Here is a 13,710-nt window from a genome sequence, read left to right on the forward strand (position 1 = left end):
TGGAATATATGTCTCTTTCGTTGTTTTCTATGAGGAGTCGCAAGCACAAAGACACGAAACACATACACAGCTGGCACATCAAAGTTTTAAAATATAATATTTAAACAACAATACAGAAAACAATGCAAACAAGAGTATATCCAGCTTTTCGAAAAAACATATCAAAGAACTATCATGGGGGTACATATCACAGCAGGAGTACACTTTATCACAGCAGAGTTCTGAAACACTTACACACTTAAACTCTTAAACAGCGCAGATGAAAGGAGAAGGAAATGGGTTGGACTGTTTTGCTCTGAAATGCAGCGCTGAAAAAAAATTTGTTAGTGAGCAGTTTCTGATCAGAAGGAGGAAATCAAAATTAATTTATCACAGTTTGATGTCATGTAGAACATATTAACATCCTCCTGTTCACACGTTGTTTGTGTCGACTGAGCGTTATCTTGTTACCACACACACACACACACACACACACACACACACACACACACACACACACACACACACACACACACACAAAAAGTGATTGTTCTTACTAAACTATTCTGTGTGAAGGTGGAGTTAATGCCAGGAAAAGTCAGCCCACTCCTTGAAATGTTCATGCGATGCCCATTTCTCTAAAGTAGAAGCTGTAAAATAGTGGTTCATATGGGGTAAAACTTTTCTCGATGTTAAATAACAAAATGTCTAGTTTCAGGAGAGCGTTCACACCAATTAAGACACATTTTCGAAAGTCACCGCTCATCTGAACTGCCTGTCAAACGCACCCGTGGCTCGATCAGCTCCGGATAAGTACCGTGGTACTCGACGGTGTAGCATCAACATGACTTTTTTGTTTCAACGTCCTCTTCCTGTTTTCTCCACTACTTTTTTCTTGGTCTGAAGCCCAGAAGTCCTTTTCCAAGTGGCTCCAACAATGGCCTTCAGTGCCCCGCACCATCAACCTGACTCACAAGACTTTGAGTCACACTTTCCGCTCCTGTGACATGTTATCATTTTGTATTTATTTCTCAGAACTCCCCTAATTTCGCAGGCGCTCGATTGCAGTGGCCGTGTTTACGCTTGTAGGGAGCGGTCCGTCGCTAATTAGCTGGACCCCACCAAGAAAACAAGGGGGCTTCAGGGACGTGCTGATGGCAATTGATAGGGTTTCGCCAGGAAACCCCCCAGTTCCATAAGTGACACCAGCCCCCCACGCAAAATATTTCTGAGAGACACGCGATTGCTCAGCTGACCTGATGTCGATCGGCAAGAATCTGGTCAGCGGTCAAATAGCGTACAAATGGTGTAAAGTGTCGTAAAGAGAGTCTTCTTATTTAAATGACCTTGCCAGCCAGTGCGCCACGGGTGTCAGGTCAGACTAACCTTCAGTGGAGGTCATAAGAGGTCACACGGTTAGGGACAGTGCAGCGTTTCCCTCTTTCCCATTTTGTCGGTGAAAAGTGCTACTCTGAAACGCTCAAAATTATAAACTACAGGCAGTCCCTGGATCGTGAACGAGTTCCGTTCCTAAGTTTGTCTTTAAGTCGAATTTGTACCTAAGTCGGATAATTGTAGATTTCATCAGGACGGTGCCTTTCACGCGCTCCGTTATTTTCGCTTTGTCCTTCAAAATTGTCCCGATCGTTGACCGACTGTAACACTTTTCCAGTGTTCCTTGGCGTTTCACTTTTTTACAGTCGCTTTATTTTTTCCACTTTTGTTTCAGTCATGATCGTTTTCCTTTTCTTTGATGCATCACCGTCGCTTGCATCGCATTTACGCTTTGGTGCCATAGTTAGGAGGGTAAACACAAAAAAATTAAAGCCAAATATAAATTGAATTGAAATACAGTAACGCCAGACACTGTTAACAGCATTGTGGTCTGACTAAAAAGAAGGAAGCCTTTGTCCTCACGAGCCCACGAATCACCATAGGCACACAATGTTTTGGTGTGTGTTGTAAAGTAGCGCCCATTTCCTATTACAAACAATTGTGTGTAACTCGAATTTTTAATATAATAGGCTGAATTATGGCGTTTTTATTTGATTGTTACTCAAGGGTGACAAAAAAAAAGAACTTCTGGTCAGTAAAGGGCTGGTTTGTAACTACGAGTTGTACATAAGTCGGACGTTCGGAACCTGGGGACTGTCTGTATAAATAAAGGATCAAAGCTCCAGCTCTTGATCAAGATACTCACCATGAAGTGCTCCAGTCATTATTACTAGGCTTTATGAAAGGTAATACACACACACACACACATTTTCAGAACCGCTTGTCCCATACGGGGTCACGGGGAACCGGAGCCTACCCGGTAACACGGGGCGTAAGGCCGGAGGGGGAGAGGACACACCCAGGATGGGACACCAGTCCATCGCAAGGCACCCCAAGCGGGACTCGAACCCCAGACCCACAGGAGAGCAGGACTGCGGTCCAACCCACTGCACCACCGCACCCCCCACATGAAAGGTAATAATAACTGTAAATAGGTCACTGTACAAAACTAACACTGTAGGTTGCCTTGGAGGTAAGAAGATCTCAGACAAATAAAGGTTAATATTAATTCCCTTTCTTTCGTTTTGTATTTATTTAATTGGTCCAATTGCCAATCTACTCCAATAACATCTAATTTTATTTGGCCGGGAGATTTAATTTATTGAACGATGTGTATATTTTTTGGAATAGTTAAAACTCTAAGATGTAACTTCACTTGATAATGCAGTTAAAGAAAAAAAAGAAAAGAAAAAAAACTCATCGCTGTCCAGGAGGAGAAAAGTTGATATAATTAGGAAAGCTGCTAATGGGTTTGTCCACGAGGTCCCACATCTGCCAGCTGGCATCTCCATAGGCCTTCGACGTCTTACTGACTTGATGAGAAACGCTCACTTCCGACCACTGAAACTTGTTTGTGCTGCGTAGCCGTAAAAACGTCAGGGAAATGTAGCTGTGGAGAAGCAAGAAGAGTCCGCTCAAAGAGCTGTGATTTTCTGCTGTGCCGCGCGTGTGTGTGACGAACAGGCCGTTACGGCGGTTCATAAGAACTGGAGCAGAAGTGTGTTCGTCACCTTCCGCTTACGTGCACATGTCACTGTCGTGCGACACCTGTGTTGGCAGGTTGTGCGACATAAACATTTGCACGGGGGCCGGGGGCCGGCGGCTGTCAGCCAGCGATCATCTCCGCACGTTCCTCGCAGGTGCTTCCTCGGAAACCCTCCCGAGACCCTCCCCCTAACAAAGACGGGACCGCGTTGATTCGAAGGGGCCTGACCTTTGACCCGGAGGTCGTACCGAGCGCGGGACCGCCGGGCTGCGCGGCCTCGGTCCGTCCGGCCCGTTCTCGTCTTTCCGGGAGCAAACCAGCTCCTCGGCTTCCGCGTCAAGCCTGGACCGCAACCGAGGCTCGGCAGAGAGAAAGACCAAGCGAATAAACCCCCGTGGGCCACGTCGACTAATTGAATGCATAGGATTTCCTGGCCCCGTGATGTCGTTTCCCTTGCGAACAATTGTTCTCTGGCACGGACTCATTGTTTCGTTCATCCTTTTTTCCTCCGTCAGCTGCTTCACGAGAGAACTAAGCAGTCCTGAAACTTTCTCAGCACGCTGTGTCTTGGGCTCCACGTCCGTTTCACCCTCATACTTGGGCGGACATTTCAACGCCTTGTTTTTCAATTTTATTTTTCTCATGATAAAACTCGGTCGTTGACAGTTCTTGCACTTTTCTCCAAAGGGACTCACAACGTTATTCTACGTACTCTTATTTACCACCTATGCAGCTCGGTATTTTTGCTATAGCAATACAGACTAAGCACCTTTCTCAAGTGCACCACAGCAGTAGGTGGGATTCGCACCTGCAACCTTCACATCCAGCGGCTGTAACCAGTACACAAACAGGCACCCCCACTATATTAATACTACATTAATAATATACTTCAGTAATACGATCCGCATTGCTGCTTGGAAGAAAAAGGCCAGTTTCAGAGCACTTAGAGTATTACTGGGTAAAATAAATTTCTGTAAATACACAGAAATAGAGATAAATGAATAGTTACAAATAGAGTTTGAGGAATCTGAGATTCACTTCCCACACGTACATGTGCTGTCCAGCAAGATGTGGTCAAATGAAGAAACAATCAGTATAACTAATAGTTATCTCACCTATCCAGTAGACTGAATATAAAGATAATGTATCTAAATACTACGATTTTAAAAATGTTAAACGGAAAAATTTTATACGATTTTTTAGTGTCGAGTATTATTCCAGGTATTGCTGCACATGTGATGCATTTTGTAGGAGCATCTGAATCTAAGTGTCTCTTTCTCCTAACGTAATGAACACATGACATGTACGCGGCTTTGGAGAAAAGCGTCTGATAAATGAATACACGTTTGAAAACCAGGTAACAGCAATGGTAAAAATGCAGTACATCGCACACCTTTTACTCCATAACCTCCTGTTGCTTTATTAAACAGGAACGTTGGAGGGTTTGGATCTAGTAACCTTCAGCGCTCAAGCAGAATTGCTCCAGTAACAAAATGCATAACAACTTGAGCTGAAAAATATTTCGCAAGATGACAAAGAATAAGTGAAATTATTGAAGCGCTGTGTTTGAGCAAATGGAGAAAGGGCTTCTCGTGTGACGGGACGTTTTCTTTCTGTCCGGTTTGGGCTCCAGTCAATGCGGCTCAGGACAGCGCAGGATACGGGACCCCGGGTGTGTGAGTGGTCCTGACACGTACAGTACGACTTCCTGCTGGACCAACTTGGGGGGGGGAAGCAGTGTAAACAATCCTGCGTACTCGTTTTTCAGGAGCTACGTCTTGAGTCACACAGAACACACTGAAAAGCCATCAAGGACTCTTCTCTTCTCTTCTCTGCACTGGATATGAGGACACCGGGGGGGAATTTCATAACTTGGACCATTTTTCCATCACACAGCAGTGTAGCTGGTGCTCCTGCTTGTGGATCTAAAGGTTGCAGGTTTGAATCCCACCTCCAGCTGTAGTTCCCTTCAACAAGATTCTTACCCTGAATTACTCCAGTAAAATTACCAAGCTGTATCAATCAATTGATAAATAACTAAGTTCCTTTGGAGAAAAGTGTCAGATAAGTGTGTGTCTGTACTTCAGCGCTCTTCTATTTTCACCGCTTCACTAAAAGACTCAAACTATTTCAGCGCTATTTCTGTAAAGCTCTTTTTTAACCCTTCTTATCGAATTTAAAAAGCTCCCAGGTGCTTGAAACGAGTTGAGAAATGCAACAGAGGATCTGCTCCCCCGGTGCGAAAGCGTCACTCCAGCGTGGGCTCACTCCCCTTACGAGCCCTTCCCAAACCGCTCAGAGAACAAGTTTCATTGTTCCATGACTCACCAAACGTTCATGTGCGCTCAGTCGCCGGCTCATTTATCAAGCAGTCAGTGTTAAAATGATGCACCATAACTACTCTGAGGACCAGGGCATGAATCATACTGAAAGTAAACGCGTCCCAAAATTCCCACTAACACCGATTATTTCCCATGAGGCCCGACCCCTTTCGGGTTTTCCACCTTTTTCCGTATCTTCTATATATTACATGTTAATACTGTTTATGATCAGCTCTTTGTCAAATATTCTTGGCAGAAAAACCTTCACATACCACATACATACAAAAATTCTCCCCTATGTTGCATCTCTGAGTTTTCACGAGTACAGCAGGAGGCCCTTCGGTTGGAGGGGGATGGCGTGGCACACGATGCGCGCAGAGTACCCTTTGGGGAACATCTCTGGGCTCCAAGAGCACTTTCTCACCATGCCGGGCTGCTGATGTCAGAGGAGAAGAATGGAAAGTGCTCCCACCCCCATTGTTTACCGTGGTCTGGGAAACAGCTCGAGCAGAACAAGTAATAAAGCTCAGAGAACACACAATAAAGCCTTCCGGTCATAAGTCGGGTTTTAAAAAAAATCAAATCACCGCAGTCCACACTGAGCGGAGGCCAGTCGTTGTGTGAAATACGCCTGTCCTGCTCGATACCGCGGTGAGCTGAAACGTGAGGGACACAGTGAGAAGAAGCACAGAGAGCATTTGCGCACACAGCGCCGGACATGAGGGGAGACTCAGCGGTGGTCGGCACCATGCAACCATGAATATTCCGGAACACTTTCAGTTCTGCCGTGATGTTACTCTACAGGTGTATCAATGTTCCTTTGTGACAGTTTACCATGTTCTGACTGTGTCAGGGGTTTCATATGTCTATCAAAGCGGGACAGCTGGTAGCACGGTGATTAGAGCTGCTGCCTTCAGACAGCCCCCCGCCAGTTGCAGGTTCAAGTCTCCTCTCTTGCTGTAGTGCTCTTGAGTGAGGTACTTACTGCAAAGTAACCCAGGTGTACAAGTGGAGAAGAAGCTTAATGCTCTAAGTTCCTTTTGAGAAAAGTGTCACATAAATGAGCAAACTGCAGTGCAAATTACCCCAGAGGTATGTCATGGGTGCGGAGCTTTCAGGATGAAATACATCCTCGTACCCTGTGCCCCAGCGCCCCAGCACCCCCCCACAGGTGCTGTTTGTCAAAGGAAAGGGTAACAATGGCGGGAATCTACAGTATGGTCCTACCACCTGTGGGACAGAGAGTGGCGCAAACGCGGGACCCGTCCCCCTCTCCGTGACTCCGATTGTTCGGTCCCTCGGCTGCGCCGCTCGCTGCTGCAGGAAGGTGTCCCCCCCCCCCCCCCCCGGCGGCTGCAATATTTCAGTCGAGTAGCGTGTGCTCTTCCGCCCATTGTTCTCCGCTCTGAGTTCTCTGTAAGACCCCCCCCACCTCACGAGCGTAATGTGCTCATCTGACCGTTAACATTGGCGTCAAATATGAAAGAATGTGTGTGTACCTTCAGGGTAAAATACTACCAAATGCCATTAAAATGAACTCAGAGGCAGTTTTACCACAGTGTAACAAGGTGTAACAGTTCTCCTGACACAAGTACATTAAATAGCGCAACCCCACACACAACAAAGTTCAAGAACACTCTCAGTGCCGCTTGAAAGTACGTGAACCCTATGGGGATGGTCGTTATTATTCCAAATATATAAAATGAATAAATGACTCTGATTTACACCCCTGATTTTACTTCCCTACATGGTGTAAGCAGTGACACTTGGGCTTCATTTATTTTTACACCTTTACACTACTTGTGTGTTTCTACTACACACAAGCACACGAGTCCCTCTAAAGCAACATATCGAATTGGTCATTACACACCTATTATGGGTGGCAAGGGAGCACAGTGAGTAGCGATGCTCTCTCGCAGCATGCGGGTGATGCGAGAGAACATGGGTTCGATCCCCGCTCAGTTTGTGTTGAGTTCGGATGTTCTCCCTGTGTCTGTGTGGGTTTCCTTCCACACTCCAAAGACACAAAGAGAGAGTGTGTGTGTGTTGCACTGATGTATGGATGAGTGACCCAGTGTAAGTCACTGTGGTGAATAAGGTGTGTGGACTCATAACACTACATACAGTTTGTTGGAAGTTGCTTTGGAGAAAAGTGTCTGATGAATAAACAAATGTATTATGTCAAGTGAAAAACACTGATTCTCATTAAATACCCAATTCATGGTAAAACTAAGGGACAGTGGGGAAGGGGGGATCCTCTCCAATGTACAATTTAAAGCCATGTGGCTTTTTACCGATGGGTTCCTCTTCGGCTCTTGGGGCACAGCGAGAGCAGCGGACAAGTCGATACGGTAAATTGAAGAAATGCACCTGGCGCCTTGTCACGCTCCGTCAGTCCAAGCAGGGTCGGTGAATGAAGACCCTGGTAAAGTCCACCTGTTGGAGCGCGAATGGGTATATTTCGGGGTACCGCTGTACTCGTACGCTGTCGGACAGCCGTGTGAACACGTTACTGGAGCAGCTTAAGCGAAGCACCTTCTGAAGGAAGGACACCGGAGGAGGAGCCTGGTGGGACTTCAGCGCTCGGTGTCCAGATCTACAGTGTCCTTCGACCTCTTGTCCACTGGTGTCTCACAGCCCAGTGCAGAAGCAAGTGAGGTAAACAGTGTGGTATTTTACTTGTCCTGCCACTTCTTCATCCTGTGTTGTTGAAAAAATACGAGTCAACAGTTTGATTTATTTTGTCTTTTGTGACCATCGTGTCCCGACACCGACTTCCTGCCTTCGTACCGAAAACAATAAGCATGTCCTATATGATAAAATGATGCACCAGTCCCTCTCTGTCCTGTCAGAGGAAATTATGATCCTCTAATGAGATGTTTTTCACCGAAACACCAATGTTATGTTTCTTTAAGTAAAAAGTGTTTGGATGAACCCAAGAGTCCTACTTGGACCCCTGAAAGACTACAGAAAGAGCCACGGTAGGGATAAGGAGGGCATCATGTCGGCCGAACTGGAGCGAGCGCAAAGCCCGGTACATCAAGCTCGGGTGGACGTGGACGGTTAGGGACGCCGATCGCTGGACCGTCTTGTGGGTCAGACCCTGAGTCTTGAACTTGAGATAAGCAGCTACATTTATTCATTCAGCTGATATTTTGCCCCAAAGTACCTTAGAGTGTTAGTGTCCCTACAATTATTCAGCCGTTCACACAGCTGGCTGGTTTCACTGGAGCAACTGAGCTCAGGGGTCCTGCAGCTGAAGGTGGGGGTCGAACCTGTGACCTTTCAGTGCAAAGGCAGCAGCTCTAACGCTGTAGTACCAGCTGTCCCATCCTGGGAGCAGAAAGCGACATCAGCTGGTAGAGCAGTGATTTGAGCTGCTGCTTTTGGCTCCAAAGATCACAGGTTTGATTCCCACGTCTTGCTGTAGTACCCTTGAGCAAGGTACTCACCCTGAATTGCTTCGGTAAAATTACCCAGCTGTGTGGGTAAATAACAGTAAGTAGCTTAATGTTGTAAGCTGCTTTGGAGAAAAGCATCAGCTAAACAAGTAAGTGGGGGGATGAGGGGGACAGATGCAGAGGGTTATGGTGGTTTTATGGAATGTGATGCGTCTCAACCCCCCGCCATCCATTTTCAGTAACTACTTGCCCTGGTCTGGGTTGCGGAGCCTACCCAGGAAACACCGGGCACCGGGCTTGGAGGGGTTCACCCTGGAAGGGACGCTAGTCCAACGCAGGACACCCAAGTCTACAGCCTGTGGCCAAATTAGGAAAATACTGAGCAAAATCTGAGGACACCAAGGTGACACATGGATCTGCTGCACAGGAGGTGTGTGGTTGTTCATCTTGAACATTTATATTATTTATTCATTAACCTCACACTTCCCACCAAAGCAACCTACAATTACTTACCCATTTATACAGCTAGGTAACTAAGGGTCAGTACCATGCCCAAGGGTACTACAGCTGGGATTCAAACCTACGATCTTTGGGAGCAAAGGCAACAGCTCTAAGCAGTATGCCACCAGGTGCCCACGCACTTGTACTTCATGTGACGATCATGGATTTGTATCCAAAGGCGGGTGCAGATGCAGAGCTCCCCCGGAGGGGTTCGAACGAGACGTCCTCACTCGCGTCACGCTGCCCGGACACCGGGGCCGAGGACCTCGCCGACTCTATGAGGGTTCGAGTCCGAGACTCGAGGTGGAAGTGACGCGCCATCACGGAGGTCTCCTGGCATCTTCCACGGCAACGGCACATCCGCAACGCCGCCAGCTTCACCACACGCTGTACCGCACAACCGAGGTGAAACGAAGGGCGGTCGGGGTCGACGGACACGCCTCCCTCTTCGAGCCGCAGAGGCCCCGAACCTCCAGCAGAACTTCGGGCCGTGACGGAACGGGCCGCTCAGGAGCTGAGCCGAGGTGCCGCTTCGGGTTCGAAACGGCGGATGTACAAGCCCGAGCTGGAGCCGGTGTCCCGAGGAGGAGGGACGAGCACCGGAGCGCAGACGATTCGGCCTCAGCAAGAGCAACAAATGAACAGACGAACGAACAAATGTGCCGCTGAGTGGATCGGAGCCCGTCGCTCCCGTTGACGCAAGTGGGTTCGAGCCGATAAGGTCGACCGCTTTTGACCGAAACGTCCTTTTCGGAACTCGAGCAGCGTGTCCCCGAATGTGCGGCGTCCCGGCTTCTCGCCGGCGCAGACAGCAGATCGGCGCCGTGTTTTCTCTCAGATGGGCACAGAAAGCCTTCCTGGTGACGAGTGTTTTAGTGATGTTTTTACAACCCGGCCCCGTCTGTGCTGTTGGCCTCTTACGTGTGTGTGTGTGTGTGTGTGTGTGTATGTGTGTGTGCGTGTGAGCTGCGTGTCATTGCCAATGTCACTTTGCTGCTTGTCGTTCTCGTCAAGAGCAGCTGCTGTCTTTCAGTCCAAACACGAGGATGGACGCTGCGGACCCCCAGCGCCGGAGACGCCGACGCGGGACACGCCGACGCTCGCGGCGCCACGGTCCTCTGCCAGCCCGAAGGGGCAGCGGGAGCAGAGCCAGCTTGGGTTTGCGTCTCACCGTGCGTTTGGACGGGACTCTGGACGTCAGTGTGGACACGGCTTGGACCGCAGCCTGAGCCCGGTGCGCTCTGCCTCCGTGTTTGTTTTCAATAACGCCGCGAAACAATGACTCCGTCACCAGTCGCTGTATCGGAATTCCCTTTGTGTCAACAAGCGCTGCTGTTCTTTGGAAGAACTGAACTTTTACCGCGTTTCCAGCACGGTATAAATATAAGGACGCACGCCCATGCCTTCTGGGAGGCATTGTTTGGTTTTCGCCGGAGGACATAACGAGAGCGGGGGGCCCGCACAGCGGGAATTCGGCCGCTGCTCTGAGCTGATGGCGGCGTGTGATGGACGGCCGCTCTGGAGCGACGCGCCGGGTGGCGCTCTACTGCTCTCTGCTGTCCGCGCTCCGAGCGACACGGTCAGAGACGCTCGAGTCCTGCTCTCCCGGCGCCGCAACACACCGCTCGCTTAACATCGAGCCAAATTTCTGACATGGAAAAAGAGACAAAACACTTTGTTCATTCAATGCAGACTTTCGGAAGGTCAGGGTGCAACGCCGTCCGTCCGTCCGTCCGTCCCATGTCTCTCCGCTCCAGGACCTGCAGTAAGAAATGACACATTTTACACAACTTTACCTGCTTTATTCTCATCTGCTTAGCATTTTGTGTACTTTCTTCTCTGAAATGTCCATTTGTTGTGGACTGAAGGAGACCTGTGTGCATGGACAGGATAGGACGGGACAGGACTTTATTATAAATCCCTGCAGGGAAATTCACAGCTTGACACATAACATGTACGCAGTTAAATCTGAGAAAATAAATAACAAAAATGACCGCAAACAAAGAAGAAAAGCAACATTTATGAAGTTCTGTATCAGTGGACAACAGAGCAAACAGGGACAACGACCGTGTGGAACTTGAGAAGATACCGTGTTCATGTAGACCATGACATCCATGTGACCAATGGAGAAAAATGAGAACAAAAGCCTGATGGAAAAAAGAAATAAAAAAGCTGTTCACTGGGGCCCAAGTAAGTCCTGCTTACAGGTAATTATGTATTTATGTGTTTCTTTAAATATTCCAGCTTTCATACTTCTATGAATATTTCATATTCAAGTGACACGTCGAGACCTTGTACAGCCTCCAGTTGTGCTGCACCGAGGAAAAGCGTTTGCTAAAAGAATAAATGGAAATGTTTCTACGCATCATTTTACCGAATTGTGTCCAAACCTGAGAATCTGCACACTGGAGGGTGGAGCTGGACGGAGCTTGACCTTTGACCTCGTCATGCTGCACATGCCGCCTTGACGTCCAGCACGATGCGGTCAATTACTAAACTGAGGGGGTAAAATGCGTGGCGCTTCAGTCAGGCACAAGCGGGACTCTAACTCTTTACTTTACTGTACCGTGTTCTTTACTTCCTCACCGGTGTAAGTCCGTCACGGGGACATGGGGACGCCGCAGGTAAAGTTAGTCCTTGCGGCTGCCGAGCTGCTCAGCGGGTGCGGGCTTTGCGTGTTTCTCTCCAGACGTGTGGAGGAAAACGTGGTAAAACCATTTCCGTCTCTGCTCCCTTGGCTTGCGAAGCGTGAACCTCATCGCGACGTCTTCGTACGCCTTCACCCCGTCTTCAGACGAGCTCTTTGCGCCACGGGGACGTCGAGTTCTGGGTAATCGCTGGCGACGACACCGATCCGTGCTTTGAGAGCAGGCACGAAAGCAGAGACCCGCATTAGAAGGTGACGACCCAACCGCTACGTCCCCTACCGTTTGGAATCGCGGTGGCGCATACTGTACCGCGTGTACCGCGTATACAGGTGAATAAGGTGTGCGGCCTGGTAACGCTGCATAGAGTTCAGCTGAAAGCGCTTTGGAGAAAAGCATCAGCTCAGTGAAAGAACAGAAACTGTGCATCCGCAGCGCCCCCCAGCGGTCCCGCCAGTAACTGCACTCTACTATGTAGTTCAACCTCATTTGCATGGTCGGAGGGGGGGGCAGTCGGTCCGATCGTGCGTCTTCCAATAACGGAGACCTTCCGCGCGCACCGAACGAGGGCCCCTGCAGCGATGCGTGTGTTTAGTGCAGTACGGAACGCGCTCGTACCAGGCAGGCAGGGTAAAGCCGCTGCCTTCGTTCGCCCGGTTCCTGCTCGGCGTCGGATCCCCCGCTGCAGTAAAAGCGCGTGTCTGGTGTGGTAAAAGGCGAGTGCGGCGCCGCACGTTGCGCCCTCAGCAGAGTAAAGAGCGGCGACTTTGCAGCAAAGCGCGCGTCACGCGCGGGGACACGCGGACCGGACACTTTGGGCCACGCGCGCGTCACGCGCCGGTCGCTGTGTGGAGGAGGCAGGCAGGACGCACGCGCGCACGCAACACACACAGCGGCGGCTCCTCCGCGGTCTCCTCGACGTGCGACGTTTCGCACTTTGAAGGCTGAACGTCCCGCCAACTGAACGCGCTCATCCATCGAGGCGAGACGCGCGCGCTGTCCGCGCTACTTGCTGTGCGGGTCACTCGCGCACTCGCTCGCGCCCGGACCCGGACCCAGACCCGTTCCGATGGAAGCCGGGGCCCGGGATGATGCCGCCGCCGGTGCTGCTGCGGATGATCAGCATCGTGGTGTCGCAGATGATGCTGCTGTTGCTGCTGCTGCTGCTGCGGCGCGAGACGCGCCTTCCGGCCAGACCGCGGGCACGTGGAACCCCTGGCCGTTTCTGAGCCCGAGACTGGTCTCGCGCAGGAGGGACGCGGTCATGTGGATGTTCGGGAGGAAGAAGAAGCCCGTTTTGGACCGAGTCCTGTCCTCGTCCCAGCCCAACCTGTGCTGCCCCCCCCCGGGCAGCGATCGGCCCACCCTGTGTCACCTGGTGCTGTCGCAGCACGCGAGCTCGTGCCCGGGGCGCGCGAGCTTCCCGAACCTCCCGGGGGGGCTGCGCGAGAGCGCCGGCGACTCCGTAAGTATTAAAACACTCACACACACACACACCCAAGGTAAACAAAGAGTAACTGAGGACACCACTGGCCCGATGCGATGTACAATAATTCCTCCTGTGTACAGTAACACAGTACAGTAACACAGTAAAGTATAGTAACACACGGTGCAAAATGGTGCAATCTGTGCCATAAAAGCACGCACGCACACACACACACACACACACACACACAGTGTCAGGTGCGATGTGACTGTACCGGTGCCTTTGTGTACTTTTAATTTTGCTACATGTTTTCGAGTAGCACACACACCAGGGTAAACATGGTGCGTTTTACTGACAGACAGGCAGCTGACGAAGTGCAGTACCGCTGTTTTTACCA

General features: G+C 49.8%; 1 protein-coding gene across 1 annotated transcript in view; it reads left to right on the plus strand.

Annotated features, from left to right (window-relative positions):
* Positions 1-13,128: 13,128 nt before the first annotated feature.
* Positions 13,129-13,710, plus strand: part of LOC108930021 (multiple C2 and transmembrane domain-containing protein 1-like) — a 72,635-nt gene continuing 72,053 nt past the window's right edge. Inside the window, exon 1 of the mRNA XM_029252937.1 lies at positions 13,129-13,352. Within this exon, the coding sequence (XP_029108770.1) occupies positions 13,152-13,352 (201 nt within the window). The 5' untranslated portion in view covers positions 13,129-13,151. The remainder of the gene's footprint in view (positions 13,353-13,710) is intronic.

This window comes from Scleropages formosus, chromosome 6 (genome assembly GCF_900964775.1).
Source record: "Scleropages formosus chromosome 6, fSclFor1.1, whole genome shotgun sequence".
NCBI classification, from domain to species: domain Eukaryota; kingdom Metazoa; phylum Chordata; class Actinopteri; order Osteoglossiformes; family Osteoglossidae; genus Scleropages; species Scleropages formosus.